At 39.8% G+C, this 20,506-nt stretch overlaps 1 protein-coding gene across 2 annotated transcripts; it reads right to left on the bottom strand.

Annotated features, from left to right (window-relative positions):
• Positions 1 to 1,241: 1,241 nt before the first annotated feature.
• Positions 1,242 to 19,688, bottom strand: ticrr (TopBP1-interacting, checkpoint, and replication regulator). Of its 2 annotated transcripts, none has more exons than XM_030730664.1 (21): positions 18,645 to 19,688; positions 17,208 to 17,445; positions 16,597 to 16,829; positions 14,333 to 14,567; positions 13,200 to 13,338; positions 12,911 to 13,038; positions 12,578 to 12,781; positions 10,589 to 10,734; positions 10,272 to 10,372; positions 10,051 to 10,144; positions 9,609 to 9,691; positions 9,219 to 9,449; positions 8,915 to 9,002; positions 7,711 to 7,786; positions 6,750 to 6,881; positions 6,546 to 6,636; positions 6,383 to 6,441; positions 5,757 to 6,031; positions 2,888 to 5,030; positions 2,462 to 2,590; positions 1,242 to 1,806 (listed from the first exon to the last, which is right to left on the bottom strand). In XM_030730664.1, exons 1-21 carry the CDS (start codon positions 19,317 to 19,319, stop codon positions 1,676 to 1,678), a joined length of 5,631 nt encoding a protein of 1,876 aa, XP_030586524.1. In that variant the 5' UTR covers positions 19,320 to 19,688; the 3' UTR covers positions 1,242 to 1,675. The 2 variants fall into 2 exon arrangements, with proteins under 2 accessions (XP_030586524.1, XP_030586525.1); XM_030730665.1 differs by having other exon boundaries at positions 2,462 to 2,587.
• Positions 19,689 to 20,506: the final 818 nt, after the last annotated feature.

The raw sequence follows: 20,506 nt of genomic DNA, 5'->3' as shown, positions 1-20,506 counted from the left end.
ATGTTCATACTGTGGAGAGGCCTACTCAGAGTACAGCACTCCAAACAATCCATCGTTTTTGGCAGGATCAGAAAGCTGCGGTTGAGTCATGGACATCAAAGGACTCGAGTTGCTATGTGAGCGAATAATGAAAATTGTTCAGCTCTGCACAACTGAGACACAACTACTGACTTAACATTGTAACTCAGCAAAATACTATAGATATTTGAGGCATCCCTTTCAAAGAAAAGCCTGATTACATGAGACATATTGTCTTGACATAATAGGAAAAGTAAATTGTTACTTATTAAAAAAACTCCAATAAGTCAGAAGAGAGAGACAGAGCCAGGGTCATAAAAGTGAAATACTCAAAGTGAATACTGACCTCATTCATTTTATTAATACCCAGCTTTATCCTAGTGAAGAGATCCAACTTTTAAAACCTCAAAACCACAACTAATACAAGAGACGTTTTTTTTAGCACTCAATGTGCTAATATGAGAAATATTTCAGGAGCAAATAAATAGTAAATGATCTGGTACATATAGTGCTCCAAGCCCCATTCACCCTTTCACACAGTTTTTTTTTCTGTACCTTAAGTGCTTTCTAAATACCATATGCACACTGTTGGATGCATCATGGATATTTTAGGTTACAGTATCTCACCCAGGGATACCTTGACATGCTTCACCCCCTGAGCCACTGTCAATCCAGCTAGTGGAGTGCACGTTCTCCTTGTGGTAGTTATCTAACCTGGTGTACAAACATGGCACACCACTTAGGTGTGCTACCTTATGTGACTTTGCCAGAACTAACAATATTAAAGAGGAAAAAAATAATCATGCCAACATATACTCCTGATCTGATGGTAATCAGCATTATAACATTTGTAAATTATACATTTATTAAAACATTGTTCCTACTTTTTGTACCACCTACAGCATGCACTCAGTTTTATGGTTTTACAGCAGTAACCTTTGAAATGTTGGCAGTTACAGAGCGATAGCACCAAGTTTGCTTTCATTTGCCGGCAGCTGATAAAATTATTTATTAAGGTGACAGTCAAAGACAAGGAAGCTTGCAGGGTAAAGTTCAGTGAAGTTTGTGTTAGTGAACGGGTTGACTGTGCCTTGTGAATACTCAAAGATAAGAAGATAAAAAGATGCAAAATAAATGTGTAGCTTCCAAATCATTAAGAAAATTAATATTTATTTACAAGACTTTGGCAACTTATTTACAAAGTGTGAAAAGTTTCCCTTTTATTTAAAAACAAATTTAGTACAAACTAATAAATACACAATAACAGATTTTATAGAAACAAATTAAGGCTCTGAAATGATTGTAAAATAGTTAATTACATCTATGGAAAAATGATATGCAATAGCAACAGTTTTCTAGGTTTTAGCTCCAGAAATACCTAAGTGGTAAGCATTACATATTTAGAATGACAAAAGGAATCCTAAAAGCAGTTTTTAACATCTTTGCAAAACTGCGGAGCTTTTCAACTCAGTCTGAAATTTAACACATCCCACTGGTTAGAGAACATGTCAGAAGTGTTGACAGCAGATTGAATGGGACATTTATTCATGTACAGAAACTTTCTCAAGTGGTGCTTTAAAGACATGTTTCAGATCTGTGATCAAAAGGCTCAACTTCAGAGTAAAGCTCAGAATGGACAAACATTCTGCTCTGATGGTCAGACTACTTTGTAACTCATTGATAGTCTCTTCCTGCTGTAGGTCTTTCCTGTGTTTGAGCGTTTCACCGGCTGGCTGAAGGGAGAGATGTCCACTCCTCCTTCTTCTGTCCTCTCTGATGCAGCTTCATCTGCAAACATTATGGAAAGAATATAGATTGTCAGGTAACGTGCAGGAAAGGAAATGCAAAGTTTGTTTCATTTATCCAGCAGTTTGTGAATTTTTTGACTGTTAGGTGAATTAAATTTAAATTAAGAGTGCCTAACGTGTGGCCTGGGGGGCCATAATCACAACACCAAAGGATCCCTTTCCATCCATGGATACCTTTGCAAACTGAAAATTGCAGTGAGCTCTTTAATTTGCTCAGTTTTTAATAAAAAGCATTGTGAAGCCCTTTGTGGAGATACTATGTTTACTACACAGGACTGATGATCTGTGGAAAGTTTAAAATATTCTAGATCTAGACAGCTTATTTGAATCATTAAGATGTAAAATACAGTTGTTTACAGGTGAGTATTTCATTGTGATCTCTAAATTGTAATGCATGTGTAATATCAATAGACTCTAAATGTGGGGTCTATTTATCTGGAGATATCTCAGACTGTTCAAAATCTCTTTGGTAAATGAATTCTTCATGCCTATCTATGGCCCAGGTGAATATTTTCAGAATTGAAAAAGACAACAGAAGCTTGAACTGCATATCAAAGATGTGAGGATGTAGAAAACAGGTGCTGCCTTGAACCGAAAAAATAAAAGCATAACTTCCACAACAATGTACAACTTGCCTGCAAAATTTGGTGTCCTCTTACTGGCAGAACCCATTTTGCCCTTGAACAACAATGGGGACTGAGTAAGGGCAAAAATACCACTCGCAGACACTGGCTTTCGCACCTTTGAGGTGGGAGGAGTCACTGCTGCAGAAAACAGACTTGAATAAATCACTCAGTGGATTGCATTCATATGACTTCATGCAATTATTTTAAAAATTAACACTGATCACTAGATTCTCAGTAATAAATGAGCAATGAAAAGATAACCTATTTAGTTTGAAATACTGAAGCTTAGGTTCTTAAGTCAAATGTAAGACATTTCAATCACTAAAATTAATCAAGTAAAACCACTCTTACTGACTAAACAAATCATTAAACTATAAATTAGTTGTAACCCTAAATGTCTAGTTACTAAACATTGTTAAAATACCCATGGCTTACTTGATATGACATCTTCGTTTTGAGAAGCCCAGCGGGCATCTTTTTCAGCTCTCTGAGTGTTCGCACACTCAGACAGTTTTCCCATACAGTACAAGTCTTCCAGTGGAGAAAGAGGAGATACATCTAATCCAACCAGAGTTGCCCGTTTGGAAGTCAGAGCTAATGATTCAGCTTTGCTGTCCGAAGGCTCATCAGTGTCCTCAATGTCCTGCAACCTACTAACTCCAAGTTCAGCCTCCTCCAGCAACTCGTCAAGCTGAGGCTCCCCTTTCTGGCCACGATCTTTGCCTCCTAACACACCAATCTGAGCCCTTTTCCTGCGAGGCCAGCTGTTGAGGTTTTCTGGGGTCACTTTACCAGCACTCTGAGGTGAAGGAGTCAGGGGAATAGTATCTGCAGTTACTGGAGACCATGCTCCTGTATGATGGTGTGTAGGGGTGTAAGACTGGCAGATGTAAGTTTGGACACTTCCACCTTTCCTGGGTGTGCTCTTGGCTGGGGTGACATGAGCACAGACAGATGGTGAGGTGCATCCAGGATCTCGGTATTTAGAAAATAAGGCCAAGGGGCTATCAAGCTGAGGTTTCACACCTACTACAGGGCTTTGAGTTCCTGACTGAAGACCTCCGTCTGAGACAAAGTCTCCTGCATTCATGGAATCTGTGCGCTTGATTTTGAGCTTGGGAAGTCCTGACTTTGGCATTTCCATTTCTACCTCGTAGGTCAGAGGATTTAGAGTACCTGTGCCCTTTTGTCGGCTATGTCTTGCTGAGCCTCTAGGGTTTGAAAATCGGGGTGAATCATTTCCGTATCCTAAACGAGCAGCAGCCTCCCTCTGTTGGCGATCAGGTGTCTGACGGAAACCATAACTCCGGCCAGGTGTATTATGGGATGGCACATGTGGTTTAGGAGAGACGGTGTTCGACACAAAGTCTTCACTTAATAGTGAAGGCTTCCTTGTAAAGCTAATGTTCATCTTGAGGCCTCCAGTAAACTGGGTTTTTACAATGGCTGCATCAACGATGTCAATACTATCATCATCTGTGGTTGCAGAGGTGCTATGAGAAGAGTCAAACTGCTGAGAATCTGTATGAGAACTTGAGTCACTTGCAGTGGAGTGAGAGGTTTCTGACTGCATGTTCTCCTCTTTGTTTAGTTTAGAGGAGACATTCTCACTAGACTGGGACCTTAACATATGCATATTTGTTTTACCACCTTGACCACACTTTCTTCTTGTTAGGAACTTTGCTGGAGACTTTACTGAAGCATCTGACCCTTCTGAAAGAGTGGTATCTCCTAGTGACGAAACTACAGGTTTACACGGGGAAGCAGTGTTTGGACTTTTACCTGGAGTTCGCCCAGAACGAGTAACCATTTGGTGAGTAGGACTCGGCGTCTTATTTTGAGTTGTAGTGTTGGGCTCAGGAGAAATGTGGTGGGCTGATGGTGTGGTTTTTGGATGAGGCAGAACTAGAACTGTATCATCTTTTTCAGGTGTTTTAACACCAGTGTGAAGTTTTACAGAAGACCTTTGATTTTGCTCTGGAGTCAAAAAGACACTATCTGCATGTTCTGATACCCTTACTAGCTGCACCTGACAACTCTTTTCTGGGGTCTTGAAAATGTCTCTTTTAGTGTTTGTATTTTTGACAGGACTGCTGAACTTATTGGGTGTCATCAGTCTCCGAGAACTGCGAGATGAAATACTCGGTGATTGCGGCACCTTAAAAGTAGCGCTCTTCTCCACCACCCTACATGTTGGAGGAGATGGAGACCACGTGACACTCTTCCTGGGAGTCCTGGAAACTGGGCTATGGACCAGATTTAATTCAGAAGTGGAACATCGTTCAATCAAAGCCTTGACTGGAGTCCTGAGAATACCCTTCAGAGGGCTCCTTATGGGGCTTTGCTTTGTAGGTGTCCCTGGAACAAGACATCTGAAAGGACTTCCCCTCAGAGACATACCAAGTCCACTAGTGCTAGCTACTACAGGACTCTCTGCAACTGAGAAAACACGCCTCCTGGATGAAGGTGGGGTCTTGGGAGATTTCGGGTTCTGAGGAGTCCCAGATGTTTTAGGAGTCACGTTCGCAATTATGGCCCTCCTGTGTTTGCTGGGTGATGTTGCCATTTTGTCTGGACTCTGAAAACATGAAAAATAAGTTTTAGAATTTGCTCTTAGATGCCACGAACACAGAAAATTTGATCTTGACTAACCATCCCAAATTGCAGCACTAGGATGTTGAAAAAATAAATGGACAAATGCATGTGACTATAAGTAAACTGCATTGTGACCTTTAGGGAAAATTCTCTGTAAATAAAATAATAATTATGCACTTTGTGACAAATAAAGGAATATAATGATTAGCCTCTCTTGTGAGTTTCCACAGTGTTGGACTGCAGCTGATGACAACAGTCTGTGATCAGCTCTGCAGCCTTGTCACCAGGGCTCAGCATAGCAGCAATTCATCACATGCTTCAGGTTCTGGTTAGACTGACCCTCCAGCTCACAGCGAATCTCCAGAGCAGAACTAGGGCTATCATAACCAGCAGCATTCCAAGGTGGTACATTTGTAGTCTGTTGACTTGAGGACGAGAAAGTCACGAGAGGGAACTGAATGATATGAAGGACCACAACAACAGTGAACTGGCCAACGATCCACCAGTAAAGAAACACAAGATGGGAAGGGCTGCGGTTAGCACATTAGTACCAAAAACTATTAAAATAGGAGCCAGGGGATTTTCCACCAGTAAACAAAACGCAACTGGCTTTCTTCCCCCGGTGTGGGGAGAAAGTAATAAAAATTCTAGAATGAGTTGCCAAATACACTATAAGTGGGAAACACAAATTATTAAATAGACAAGTTACCTCAAAGACACTAGAGTCTGTGGAGAGCCGTGATCGGCTGGCCCTGGTTGCACCTGATTGGTTAGAACGACTGGGCGACTCAGCAGCTCCGAAAAGAAGACGCATGGGAGACCGAACTGTTTTTACATTAACCCCGCTGATTTTCCCATCACTCAGGCTAAGCTGGGATGCAGACAGAGCCCGGTCCAGGTTTCGGGAGCGAGGTTGAGAACTTGAATAGAAAGTGCTTGAGTGTCTTCGAGCAAACTTCTTTATTCTTGGGCTCCGTCTTAGATCTGACACAATACCAAAGGACAAAGATGAAGTATGTTCATAGGTTTATATGCAAGGACTGAGTTGTATAAAATTACAATTTTATCAACATATCCAGACAATATACAAAACAGACTGCATAACTGCTGCAACAAATATAAGTTATTAAGTTAATAATGCCCCACATTCCTACTGTCTTTTTATCTGATTCTTTCCTTAAGGAAAAAAAAACAAAACAAAAACAAAAACAACAAAAAAAAAAAAACACGGTGAAATTTTGTATCTAAAAACTGAACGATGCAGATTATGAATCATAAAGAATATTTACATTTAAAAGTAAGTGGAAAAACAAAAACGTGGTATCAGCGAAATACCTTCTGAAGGTTTCACAGGTGATTCTTCCACGATGCACTCCTCACTTAGGATAGATTTCCTTCACACACAAAAAAAAGGCAATATCAAAATGAGTTATTTCATACTGCAGGAATTTACAAACATGAATAAAGGTGTGGCAAATAAACAGTAACAGAAACATACCTTCCCATTTTCTGCCGGTGTAGCAGGCGACTAGACACTTGCTTGTGGAGGGGAGTCTCACACACTTTTTTCGTAAGAAGCCTGTGCCTCTCTGAAAACAGAGGTAGTTGGTAAAGCATATATAAAAAAAATTGTATGATTACCAAAGATGGACAAGTATGACACGACATATTTAAATGAATCTATAATATTGCATTCTTTTACCTTCAGGTTCATTGGATCGCTTGCGTTTCACTCCTTCCACAGCGGACACAGACTGGCTCCTTAGTAGCTTGGCTTTCTTTGAGGGAGAAACAATCTCTTGGTTGAAGAGGTTTCTTCTCACCTTGGTCACCTCTGTGAATCAGTACACGGTAGGTGTTTTAAGAGGAGTGAAGTATTTAATCTGTTCGAGCTGAGAAATGTTCTTTTGTCTTCTTATCTTTTGTCATGAGCTGAGTAAAATATAGTCCAGGTCCACAAAGTCACTGTTCTTATTTAGGTAGCAAATTACAGGTGGCAAATTATGTTTTACATTTGGGGACATGTATAGTTTATTGATGTGCTTTAATTCAAAATGCATGTCTAACATAGCCCTCGCATGTATGACCTGGTCCACATAAATCCCTCAACCAGATAATAATGGGAACATTTTACAAGTTAGCTTTTACAACTCACAACAAATTTTTTTCACAAGCTGGAAAATTACAATCCGAAAACTGGGGTAATTGATAAAATACATTCTGATTTAAAAATAAAATAATTCTTTATTTTTGTTCTTGCACACATTTCTAAAAAAAAAAAAAAAAAAAAAAAAAAAAAAAAAAAGACAGTTTCACAAGCATAAACCTGTAGGGAATTATTTTTATTTATTTATATATATAAATTAAGAGTAAAAATTATTTGAGATTTAAATGCACAATCCTTCTGGCATAAAAAAAATAAGCAAATAAAAAAAGCACTGAAAGTGGAAAAACTGAAAATTTCAAATAAACAGTGGAGATATGTCTGTTTTCTTTAGCATTAACATAGGGGGTGCATCACTGAGCAAATTATAGATTAAAATTTGTGGAGGGTCGGATTTGCCTCTTGATGGGCCTTAATATTGACACGTGGTCTAGAGATAGTTTTGAGGGTAGAATAAGCAAATTATAAGTGCTCAAGTAAGGTGTAACAAAGGACATACCTTGTGTTTCTTGTTTTTGGGGATGTGGTTCTGCAACAGGTTTCTCCAAGGCTACGTGCACCTTTGATTTGGACTGCTAGAAACAAAAATCAGATAGCTGGATGAGATATGTAAAATAAACATTAAACGTATGAGCAAATGGCATCTTCATTGTTGAGTTTGAGAAACTGCACAAAGTAACACCTTTAAAATGAATCATGTCTTTGAATGATCATAGAGCTGATTGATTAAACGATAATAAATATATTTCTATCGAAGAAAAGTTAAGTCATGGTCAATATCAAGTTCATAGAAATCATCCCATCCATGTTTTGACAGACACCATGAAAGTCCAATGACAATGAGAACAGCACCGTGTCAAACCAATCGTGTGGGTGGAATACAGCTAGAACCATGTCAGGTTAGGCTGACACACACAGCATAGGCAGAGCAGCCAGCAGCAGCACATGTGCTAATGTTTGAGGTACTGCAGCCATACACACCACTATGTTAGGAGTGTGAGCAAAATAAAAAAACAAAATGACAACAGTAAATGTTCATGAAAACCCAAGTTTTAAAGAACATGGCACTCCAATGGACACAGCCCAAGGCTCAAAAGGTGAGGACACTGCTGAAAAAAAGCCTGTGGAGATATTTTGGCTATTTAAAGTTGAACAAAGAAGCAGAGCAGCACACACATGCTGTCTCAAAAGCATGTTTCTACAAAAGGCATGTAACACCACTAATTGTCTGCACAGATGACAGTTTTTTTTTTACCTGCATAATGCAAGACTTTACAATCCCAGACATTTTTAACATGTCTTATGGCAAAAAATGAAGAAAAATTTAGAAATCAGCAATTAACCTAACCCCACTAACTGCATGTCTTTGGACTGTGGGAGGAAACAGAGTACCTGGAGAAAACCCACGCAAACACAGGGAGAACACACAAACCCCACACAGAAAGGCCCGGGCCATGGTGGATTTGAACCCAGACCTTCCAGCTGTGAGGCAACAGTGCTAAACACCACACTACCATACTGCCCTTGTGATTTATATTGTGAAATCTATAGATTTCAAGTTATATGAAGAATGAAAAGATTCCTTTCCCCATATCAGCCAGCCTTAAATGATCATAAGCAGGATCAAACCCAGCAATTAGAGCAGTTCAGAAAGTAGATCCAGGTTTTATATTAAGTAGAGATACCAGAAGTGATTGTCTTACTGCTCTTGTAGCCCTTTTGGGGATCTCTATTTGCCGAAGAGTCTGTGATGATTCTGTCATACTGCGATGACGAGTCAGCATCCCGCTCCTAAGAAACAAATAAAAGCAAAACCCCATTGCATTCTGGGCACACACTTAAAAATACTTGATTATTATGATTCCAGTCAAGTGAAATGAAAACATCAAAATCTTCAGCCACACTCAAATGTCTCTTACTGTAGTATCTAAGATTCTTTGTAAGTCCAAGTCCTTCCAGACTTTCTATAACAGAAGAGTCTTTCCAGTAAATGTACATCCTCCTCACCTCCTTTTTTTGCCTGAGCGGTTTCGCAGGTCCTCTAGTTGATCTCTGCCATCTGAATCCAGGCCTTGTGTGGACAGGGGAAGTGAAGAAGCTGAAGGAGAAATGCTGTCCTTGGCAACTGAGTCGTCACTGAAGAAGTCAGGGGGCAAAACTGCCACTAAAGCATCAGGGAGCTGTGTGCCCAGACTGTGGTAGATTTCTGCAAGCACTCTGGGGACAGCGGTGAGGAACCTGCCACGATGCAGAAAGACTATTGTTAGTTTCCTACAACTGCAGGTGAGATACTGGCTCATTTGAAATAATCAAAATTCAGCACCATCTGTGTGATGCAGTAAGCCAGCCTTGACATAGTTGTTTTTATAAATATTTCCTGAAGCCTGACATGCTTACCCTGGCAGGACCTCATCTTGAAGGAACCTTGTTAGGAAAACTGGGTCTCTAGTCAGGGAGATTATTCTGAGCATTTCAGCCACCTGAAAAACAGAAGGGATTATAATTTACCTGGTTATGTTTTCTCTATTTTTAGGACATTCATTTAGCTGAGTTTGAAATGTTTGATAAAAATTAAAGATGGAACATTTCAATATACCTGGAAATCCAATTTTACATTCAAATAAGTCCCACAATTAATGACATTAACTGTATTAGTGCAACACTGAATAGTTACGCCTAAGTAATCACCTTTAAAAAAAAAAAAAATCAGGACGGTGGAAGGCAGTGCTCTCTCTTTTAAAGAAAATCGCATGTTTTGTAATCAGTCTTCTCCATGTTTGTATTAAATAAAAAAAAAAAAGACTCAACTGCATAAAGGTCTAAGTAGAAATCATCTTACCTCCTCTGCCATCTGATCAACATCCAGTGAGTCCGACTGCTCTGAGGAGAAAAGCCTGCACAGCTCCAGCCTCAACACCACTTGCAGCTGGCACCTAGATTAAATAGCCTGTGTTACTGACACCTACATATTAATGACCTGATGTTGGAACATAACATCTTCATTACCCAGGCAGGTGGAGACACATGCTGTCCCCAAGGTAAAACTTAGAAGCCACTCACTCTCTGACTTTACTATTAACATCAGCAGTCATTCCATAGAGCTGTCTGACTGATTTGCTGGTCTTGAGGAGATGCTGTTGAGCAAACAGGGAGGTTTTTGCCTAAATAGAAAACAGAGAAATTATTCATAGTTCAACTCCCCCACTGGCCTTCAATATCATGTACTCTGCATTACATTTCCATGATCCTTCGGCAGTGTACATATTATAATGAAGTTTGATCTGGCAATTTAAACAAAATGTAGCACTCATTTTACTGAAACCAAAATGTATGTTTGTCTACATTTATTAATTCTTTAGTAGCATCATCTGTCTCACCTCCCAATCTGATTCTGCAGTGAGGAAGCTCTTTACAGAAGAAAGAAGCTGCTGAACACCCACAAGGACAGACTCATCTCTCTCTGCCACAATCTTCTCATAACTGGACTTCAGATGGGACAGCAGCTCTGTCTCACTAGTAAAACCTACAGGAAGGGAGAAGATTTATTACTTGACTTTTGTAGTAATTAAGTTTCATTTATATAGCACCTTTGATGAGCAAGCACCATCATAAAATGCTTTAAAATAAGACTAAATAATAAATTAGAGACACATTTATCTAAATTAAAAGTACACAATCAGTTCTTTTTTTTTTTTTTTTTTGCATTTTTGGCCACAGCGGGTTTTTGTGACAGTGGAGAGAGACAGGAAATGGGGGAAAGATACAGGGGAAGACACGCGGGCAAATTGGCGACGGGCCGGGACGCAAACCCACGCCACCCGCACAGCAACACGGCATATGTATGTGGTCGCCGGCTTCACCACTAAGCCACCCAGGCGCCCCCACAATCAGTTCTTAAGTAATTTTTAGAGAGGGAGTTCAAAAATGTAGGAACTGCAACTTCAAAAGAACAGTCTCTCCATGATACAGATATAAGAGCTTCTCTTCTGTGCATATTTAAGCTATGATGCCCTGGGAGCAAAATTGGGGTTCAGTGTCTCCCTTAAGGACATGTCTACATGAAGGTAATTTTAAGGTAAGGTAATTTTTATTTTCCTAACATGAAGCAAATACACTACACACAGTAGTGGGCCCAGGAAATGCCTTTAAAGAACACCATGAGATTCAAGTGATGATATAGAATTAAGAAATTCTAACTAAAAGTCTTGTCTAATAGATACCCACTAACTGACCCACTTAACCAATATACCGTATTTTCCGGAGTATAAGTCGCACTTTTTTTCATAGTTTGGCTGGGGGTGCGACCTATACTCCGGAGCGACGTATATGTGACATTTATAACACATGAACCAAAATACTCCAGCCACTTGACATCTCCGTGAACTGCAGCTTTAAGGCAGTCTTGCGTAACCTGTGGGCGCAGTGGATGATGGATGGAGAGCACAGCTTAACGGCAACTGGGAGAATGCGCCACCCAACTTTCCTGGAAGTCATTGGATGGATCAAGAAAACATGGGCTTCAGTGACAAACCATCCTGTTGGGATTCAGAAAGGCTGGAATAATTGGAACTGCAGCTGACGACGAGGCTGACTAACGCGACACAGAAGAGGAAGCGGCGCTTCGTCTACGGAGTGTACGGAATTGTTTAGAAGTGACACCGAGGATGAAGAATTCAATGGATTGATGGTTTGGTTAACTTGTTAGTATGTTCTTTATGCTATGGTTATCTGAATAACTTAATGTTACGTTAACATACCGAACACGTGTTCGTTGTGCGTCATGTAGCTGAATGTGCTACGTTAGCATAACGTAGGCGTAACCGTGTTCGTCCTGTTCTTTAATCCATTATTATTTTAAATTGCCGTTCAAGATGGAATTTGTGCTCTGGGTCTCGGATTCTATCACCCCCCCCCCCCCCCCCCCCCCCCCCCCCCCAAAAAAAGTGCGACTTATAGTCCAGTGCGACCTATATATGTTTTTTTCTTCTTTATTATGCATTTTTTGGCTGGTGCGACCTATACTCCGGAGCGACGTATAGTCCGAAAACTACGGTACATTGACCTACAGTATCAAAAATAGCACCGAGATCAAATAGTAACAATAAATAATATTTTCTTGCATCACCCTGCAAATGATGTTAGCTTGGGTAATTTATCTTAAAATAAAAGAGAAACAGGGTTTGTATAATAGGTATCACAAATCCTTGCAACATATAGATGTTTAGGATAGAGATAAAGTAATAGTTCAATGGACATTTTGAGGAAATATACATCTTCACTTTCTTGCAGAGAAATTATTTCATAAAACACTCAATAACAGTGAATATTTAAGTGAAAGAACAGTGCATTTTAACAGGGGCACTTACTGATTATGTTTGCTACTCCAGATTTGTTCCTGTCACTTGACCGTCTCTTCCCTGTTCTGTCCGCTTCCCTACCCTCTGGTCCCAGCTGCTCAGACTCAGCCTGGTTCTTTTGGGCTTTGACATTCAAGCGCGCCACATTTAGCATCTGCAAGGAACGACTCATGGTCTTCATCTTCTGTTTTACTGGTGTGCGATGGGCGCCACCTATAGAGAAGGACAAGAAATGATACAGAAAGAGTTCATGTAGGAGGAAAAACATCAAAAAGGATATTTGTGCTTCAGATTATCTGAAATTTGACTTTTATGATGACAATGAAGATGCAATTCACTTACATTTCTTTCCCCTCTTGTTGTCTGAGTCCCGGGACGTCTGGTACAGTTCAGCCAAACCACCGATGAGTTCCTGCTGTAGTGCAGATAAGTCCTCTTCTTCTCTCTCCTCAGGTACTGCATGCAGCAACCTGTTCAACAGTGTGAGGACGACATCATGATCAATGGTTTATAGGCTGTCTTTTATTATTTTATGCTGAATTATTACACACACACAAAAAAAACATAATTTAATAATTTGAAACCTATAAATACATAAGTACTTCAAAAAACATTATTTTACTTTCCATACCTCATTGACTCCATTAAATGAGAGCTCACTCCTGAATGGTCTGACTGAGGGAACCAAGTCTCCAACATGCTTGTTGTCAGTGGACTATGGCTGGACTCCTGCTGAGCCCACTCAGGAATGGGATCATCCTTTAGCTGATCTGAGGAATAACAACAATGTCACCAAACCAACAATGCAAATACAGAGAATAAAATACTGTTGCTACCATCTCACTCCATTTGGTATTTGCAATTTACATGTTTCACACACACAAATCAGCCACCCAAAATGAGAAAATCCTGCATATGATCTGAAAACAGACTGGACCACTTAAAAGTATAATGTCAAAACAACAACTAAAAACATTAGGACCTACTTTACATGTTCGCATAATCACCATTTAAAACCTTGCCTATGACCTTTATCCTCATTCTAATCAATACAGGACATCTGAGGCTGATATTAACATGACTATACAAGTATAAAAAGATGACAATAACTGGAAGATGAGATTAAAACATTAAAAATGATCTTGATATACAACTTGATACAGACCTAGTGTATTTTTTTTTAAAAGCATTTTTGGCCACAGCAGCTTTTATCGGCAGTGGAGGGAGACAGGAAATGGGGGAAAGATACAGGGGAAGACGCAGGCAATTGGAAACTGGCTGGGACTTGAACCCGCGCCGCCTGCAACGCGGCATATGTATGTGGTTGCTGGCTTCACCACTAAGCCACCCGGGCGCCCGTATTTTTTAAATTTTACCAGTTTTGGGTATTAAGATTGTAATTTGTACACTCAATAACCCAAAATAATGAAGTGAAATTAACAAATTGATTATGGATTTGCATTTTTTTTTTCTGTGCAAACAAATTTACAACAAACTGTTTTAAAAAGTGAAAGAAATTTACAGGTAAAATATCATGTAGTCCTCTCTTGAAAGAAAACTAAATATATGAGTGAACGATGATGATTATATAGCACCTTTCTACTTTACTTTAGCACTCAAAGCACTTTATACAACATCCCCCATTCACACAAGCACTTTTTTTTCTATGCCTAAGCCCTTTCTATCTAGCATTCACACACATTCACACTCCCATTAACACATCACAGGGCAAAATATACCAAATGTCCTTGATCTTATACCTACCATTGACACTGTCACCATCCTGCTTCATGATGTCATACACTACTCCCAGGACACTGCTCACAATGTCTGGCAGGTCAGCAGAGGTTTCAGCCGAGGCGGGCGTAATGACTTCAGCGGTCAGGAGCTGGTTAGTCTGGCTAATTACAGGCTGAAGAATGGAGAGCAGGGCTGTAGAGTATGATAGTGGATAGAGCACAGCCGAGCACACCAGCCCATTGTCATTCACCTCAGCAAGCTGGTGTAACAAGAAGAAGGTGGGGGGGGGGGGAATTAGAGTTTGATCAACGAATGCATACTGAAGAAGCTAAAAGATTACAAGATAAAGTCTCAGCTCTACAATTACACATAGAATTTATTTCCAATAATATTTCTAAGCTTTCCATTAATCAGATTTTTGGTGTACCATGTGTGCTTCTATTTGTTTCATATACTCAAAGTTTAGCTCACAAAAAAAAAGAAAAAAAAGAGGGGAAAAAAAAAAAAAAGGAAAAGTATACAGCAACACTAAAGGAGCTGCAGGAATTTCTGGCAATTACTGGTTGTGACAACAATCTCCCATGTTCTCCATATGTCTAGACCAGGGGTGGGCAATTCCAGGCCTCGAGGGCCGGTGTCCTGCAGGTTTTAGACGTGTCCCTGATCCAACACACCTGAATTAAATGGCTGAATTACCTCCTCAGTATGCAGTCAAGTTCTCCAGAGTCCCGCTAATGACTTCTATATTTGACTCAGGTGTGTTAAAGCAGAGACACCTTTTGGTCACAATTCCAAATTTGGTGCAAAAAACACATCACCAAAAGAACACCATACGGTGAAGCATGGTGGTGACAGTATCTTGCTTTGTGGTTACTTTTCTTCAGCTAGACCTGGGGTTTTAGTCAAGATGGAGGGAATTACAGACAGTTCCAAATACCAGTCACTCTAGGCCCAAAACCCTAAGGCGTCTGCAAGAAAGCTGATGATGAAGAGGATTTTCACATTTCAACATGACAATGAACCTAAGCATTCAGCCAAATCAACAAAAGAATGGTTTTGCCAAGAAAAAATTAACATTTCAGAATGGCCCAGCCAGAGCCAAGACCTAAATCCAGAAAAAAATCTGTGGGGTGTGTGAGGGCTGTGTACAAGAGATGCCTTTAGGATCTGACAGATGTGCAACGCTTTTACAAATAAGAGTCAGCAAATATTGCCAAATCAAGATGCACAATATTGACAGACTCTACTCAAGAAGATTGAATCCTGTGATTATATCAAAAGGTGCTTCAACAAAGTATTAGTTTCAGGGTGTACAGACTTATCAAACCAGCTATTCTATTTTTTATATTTTTCCCCTAACAGATTTGTTTGTTTTCCATTGAATTGTATAGGTTACAGGTCACATTAAAGGTGGGAAAAGGTTTGATTTTATTTATTTTGGTCTAATTTTTTTAACATCACAAAAACCTGGCATTTTAAACAGGCGTGTGTGTACTTTTTTTTTTATCCACTGTATATTTCTCAGTTTATTTAGATTTTCTTTTCATCTGTCCAAGACAACAGCATGATTAATCCATTGGAAAATGCCCTTAAGCTTATTTTGTAAGTTCATTAGCTAATAACCAGCAAGCTCTGCCCCGTCCCATATGGAGTCTCCCTCCTAGCAGTCTACTGGTCAGATTGCTCCTGTGGCATCCTCATTGCCAATCATCTGTCTTGAGTCTCTCACCCAGCATCAGACACACTCCAGCTCCATCATGCTGCAGTAAGCGACAGCAGTTCTTGTTCTTCTCCGGAAATCCACTCTGAGCCAGAGAACAAATCTAACCAGAACCTAAAGCAGACCTGGTGGTCTAAGCTGCAGCTTGTAGAGACTGCCCATGGGATAAGAGACTTACTGGAGTGGCAGCTGCATTATTTACTGTCACAAAGTATTTTTTTACATTTAATTTAAGAAAGCATGGGTGGACCTCCTTTCATACGCATACAGTACCTGTGTTCAGAAACACATCAGCATGCCCAGCCTTGCTGCAGTCACAAATACAATCTAATTCTGTGGGAACCACATATTTTGCAATGCATTTCTTACTCCTGAATATCAGTGTAAACCTATTCATCTAAACCAAGTTTTGCTCATTGGCTCTGAAAGACTGACATGAAAATTTGGCCTATATTGTTGATGATTTCATCTGCACAACTTTACACAATTAGAATCTGTATGGCAAATGAAAATTGAGAAGAATAGCACAAGTTGTGTAAAACAGAACCACAGTGTTTTGATGTCTCACCATGTGCAGAGCATGAGTAGACAGATCCATTAAGAGATGCTGGAAGGCAGCAGCTCCCTGGTCACCACTACTGGATCCATGAAGTACCCATGACTCTGTGGAGCTCTGCATCAGTGACGAAGCATCCCAGCCTTTCAGCACTCCCTTTAAGGACACTTTCACAGAATCTGGAAGAAGTTTCTGTCTGCGAGACACTGGCTCCATCGAGACACCACAGCTCTGTGTCACATCACCTGGTTTAGTAAAAAATATCACAAATTAATCTTTGCAGGCTATTCTTAGCCTTACCTTTAAAATCACATCAGATTTCCTGTTATTTCTGATGCATGTTATGATGCCTTTATAATAATTAATTGCTTCTTTTGCCACAAGAGTTGCCAGTGCTATCATCTGATGTGGAAGTGTTTATACCCAGTGGTTTATAAAAGCACAAAAACATCTAAGTTTTTCCTGCACAGAGGAATTTTTGGTACCCCACCCCACCCCGTAAAGAAATTGTAGCCACAGGCAGAGGAAAAATTATTTTTGTAAATTTGGGTTTGGTGCACTCAAAGCATAACAGACATTTGTGTTTATGAAAGTGTATCCAGAAGAAATATAGAAATCTGAACCTTGCTGCCACTGCAGGACACCACCTATGACAGGAAAAGCCAGGTGGTAAAGCCGTTCAGAAGACAGCAGGTATCCGATGCTGGACTTGAATGTGAAGGACTCTCTCATGAATCCTGAGTCCAGCTGTTGAAGGCTGCAAAGGTTCAGCAGCGCAACCATAGGAATTACTTTGCCATCCATCTGAGCTAGGACCTCAGACAGCTTGTCAGAGCCAAGGTAGTCCTCACACCTCATAACCTGCAATAAGACAAGGGTCAAAGCGGCTCTTTAATTAATTAGTAATTAAGCCTGACAGGCAGTTTAGTACAAAATGTTATTAAGCAAGTGCATCTGTAATGTGATGCAGCCTGGCATTGCTTGCAGCTGCAACACACTACAGTGCAACTTCAACAGATCCTTTTTTCCTTCTCATCCTTATTGTCATAGGTTCACATGCAGAAGTCAATAAAGTTGTGGCTGCAGCACTTCAGCATCATACTAGCTTTACAGAACGTGAACAAGCATAAATGGGGTAACTAATCTTAAAACTAATAAATATCACTAATATCACTGTTTCTGTGCAGTCTGGATCATAATCTGTCTGACAGCTAAAGGTGTAGTCTGCAATTTCTAGGGAAGAAAAACAAAACTTAATGTGTGATAAGTTCACTCTCAGAGCCTGAGAAAGCTGTAAGAAAGAGAGGCCAGGAGAGAAGGATGACATTGTTTTAAAGGGAAGGACCACTAAACAAGTGACAATTTATCAATTGAAAATTTAAATCTCATGCCTTGTGTCTTAATTCTTGTTAGATTTGATTTTTATAAATCAGACACTGGATATGTACATGATGGTTATTGGTTATTTGATACCCTGAATCCTCTTGGAAAACAACTGTTGTTTTCTTCAATGGTTATAGGGAGTTTAGTGCATGTTGAAGTGGTTAGTTTGCAGTACCAGGGTACTGGAATACAGTAATGGACTATGTTACTGGTGGACTACTGGACTATGTGACTGGTGAAAAGCAGATTGTGATAGTCATTGTCAGATCCAGGATAACAGTCATCAGTTTACATTTAGACTTATGCTATGTAAGACCTTTTATGCTGGCTTTATGTAGGCTGATTATATACTGAAGTCAAGTTTGGTTTAGCTTTGGTGTAGCTCAAAACACTTTATAAAGATACATTTTCTTTGACATCAGTTGTTCACAGTAGTGGGACTATTTTGTGTAGTATTGTTGTGGGAATAAAAATGATTATACAATATGCAGTGTGAGTTTTGAAATTAAATCAGCAGTATGTTTAACTGGCAAATTACTGATTTTATTATTGAAATGTTTCTATAACTGTGACACCTGTATTCCCAACACACTGTCACTTTGCTGGTAATAGTGTATTAACTGTGATAATTACTGTACGCGGTCTGGCTACGCTCCTTTGAATACTACTGTACTCACCTGGATGTGTGAACTACAGTCAATCCAGTGAAGGACAACTTGTCTCTGAAGCAGCATGTCTTGAAGTCCTTTAGATACAACGTGTTCTGCCGTATCTGTAGGAAGGTTATTGTCTCTCAATGACAGGTAGTCCACAAGCTGTGCCCTTGAAAGTGGACACTGCGAGACAATAAACACCACATTTCTCCCATTACTTGCAACGTCCTCTTCATGTGACACATTGGGTCTTCCTCCACGACTCGACTTCCTGGGCCTCAGGGACAGTTTAGTAGGCGATGTGATGTCTGGTCTGTCCCACTGGAAGTCCAGTAGGGTTTCTTTAAGTGCATTTTGAACTGAAGCCGATTGATTTGATTGTTGTTTTTGTTGAGAGGGGCACGCTTTCTCCTTGACGTCAAACTTCGCGTCAAACTCTTGCTCAAAGTCCTCAAATGTTTTGTGCCGAAGCTCCTTGAAATCAGATCCTCTTGATATGAGGCTGGCACTACGACCAGTCTTGGACTCAAAGAACTTGTAACCCCAGCGCACTTTCTCAAATCCACATTTGTAGCCGAAATGCAAGAGGATGTTTAATATCCCCCGTTTTACGAAATAGTTCCGGACATCCAGCTGATCACTCGAATCGTGACCTCCATAATCCACATCGATAACAAAAACCAAGTTCTGTAAAGCCATATCGTGAACTGCAGACACAGAGTGGACCCAGAGCCCCTAATTCAGCGATAGGCAGTATTGATCAAATGTAGTCAATCGCGATGTCAACGGAATTTATCTGACTGGTTAGTTGACGTTAACTAACTTCGTGTATCTGTGCTAACCTCATTTCGCTAGCTAACTCTCATAACGACTGCTAAAAAGACTCACATTAACGCAAGTTACAAACTAGCTTCAGTGTGTCATGCAACTTTTTCGGTCACAATGTAACAGAAAGCATAAAAGCAGCACGCTCATCTTATTTACATATTTTTTTAAAAAGTGCTTAAAGTATCAATATAATGTTAGCCGCAAACCCAAACTCCATATTCGCCATTTTCTCGTAGCCCCTTAACCGTTCGCGCTCCTTGAATGAAATCCCTCCCCTTCATTTTGATTGGCTACATACCGCTACAAACACCATTGTCATTGGTCCGACGTGAAGCTTAAAATACGCCACAATTCTCTGTTAAGTATTTATTGGTCAAAAATATCGGTCAATCAAATCTGTCCGTAACTTCAAGAAATGTGACGCAAGAAAAGGCGGGGATAAATGAATGGCAGGAGACGTATGCATTTAACTTTTAAATCTGCTCCTGTTGATGCAGCACAAATCTTTAAGAGATTCAAGACTGAAGAAATAAGCTGGCCCTCCAGAAAACTGTTGTTTAAATAAACAAAAAACTCAACCCAAGCATACCCACCTGTGCTCTCATACACATACATTAATAATAAATAAATGTTACAACCCATCATATCTACAACAAAAACAAAACAATAACCAATCATTACATAGGCTATACAGACAAAAAACAAAACAAAACAACAACAAAACTGGCAATTGATAATGCAAAAGATTAAATGTCCTGTTGTATTCTGGACTATAATTACAGTGTAACAGGACTGTGGTCAGAAATCAGGATATTATAGTACTCCGTGTTGCTTATATTGTAAACGAAACCAGACTCCACTACTCCACTAAGTAGTCAGTAAATATAATGAGTCTTTTGTATCAAGGTGCTTTATTCTTTACCATGTTTCTGTTTAATTAAACTATTTAATCGCTGTGTAGGATTTATTGTTGGAGGGAATTTAGAAGATGATTTATTTACATCCAAAATGTTAAAATCCCTATGGAAGTATGGAAGACCCTGAAAGTAACAAAATGT

Source organism: Archocentrus centrarchus, chromosome 6, assembly GCF_007364275.1.
Source record: "Archocentrus centrarchus isolate MPI-CPG fArcCen1 chromosome 6, fArcCen1, whole genome shotgun sequence".
Lineage (NCBI taxonomy): Eukaryota > Metazoa > Chordata > Actinopteri > Cichliformes > Cichlidae > Archocentrus > Archocentrus centrarchus.
Note: the sequence above shows the minus strand (reverse complement) of the source record. Positions and strands in the feature narration are given on the sequence as shown.

What these genes read in the sequence shown, in the direction of transcription:
- ticrr (XM_030730664.1), bottom strand. Translation starts at nt 19,319, where the DNA reads ATGGCTTTACAGAACTTGGTTTTTGTTATCGATGTGGATTATGGAGGT. An exon ending in TGTCCTGCAGTGGCAGCAAG is followed by an intron (nt 16,830 to 17,207) that starts GTTCAGATTTCT and finishes TTACTAAACCAG; the next exon opens with GTGATGTGACACAGAGCTGT. An exon ending in GAGGACACCAAATTTTGCAG is followed by an intron (nt 1,807 to 2,461) that starts GCAAGTTGTACA and finishes TAATGTTTGCAG; the next exon opens with ATGAAGCTGCATCAGAGAGG.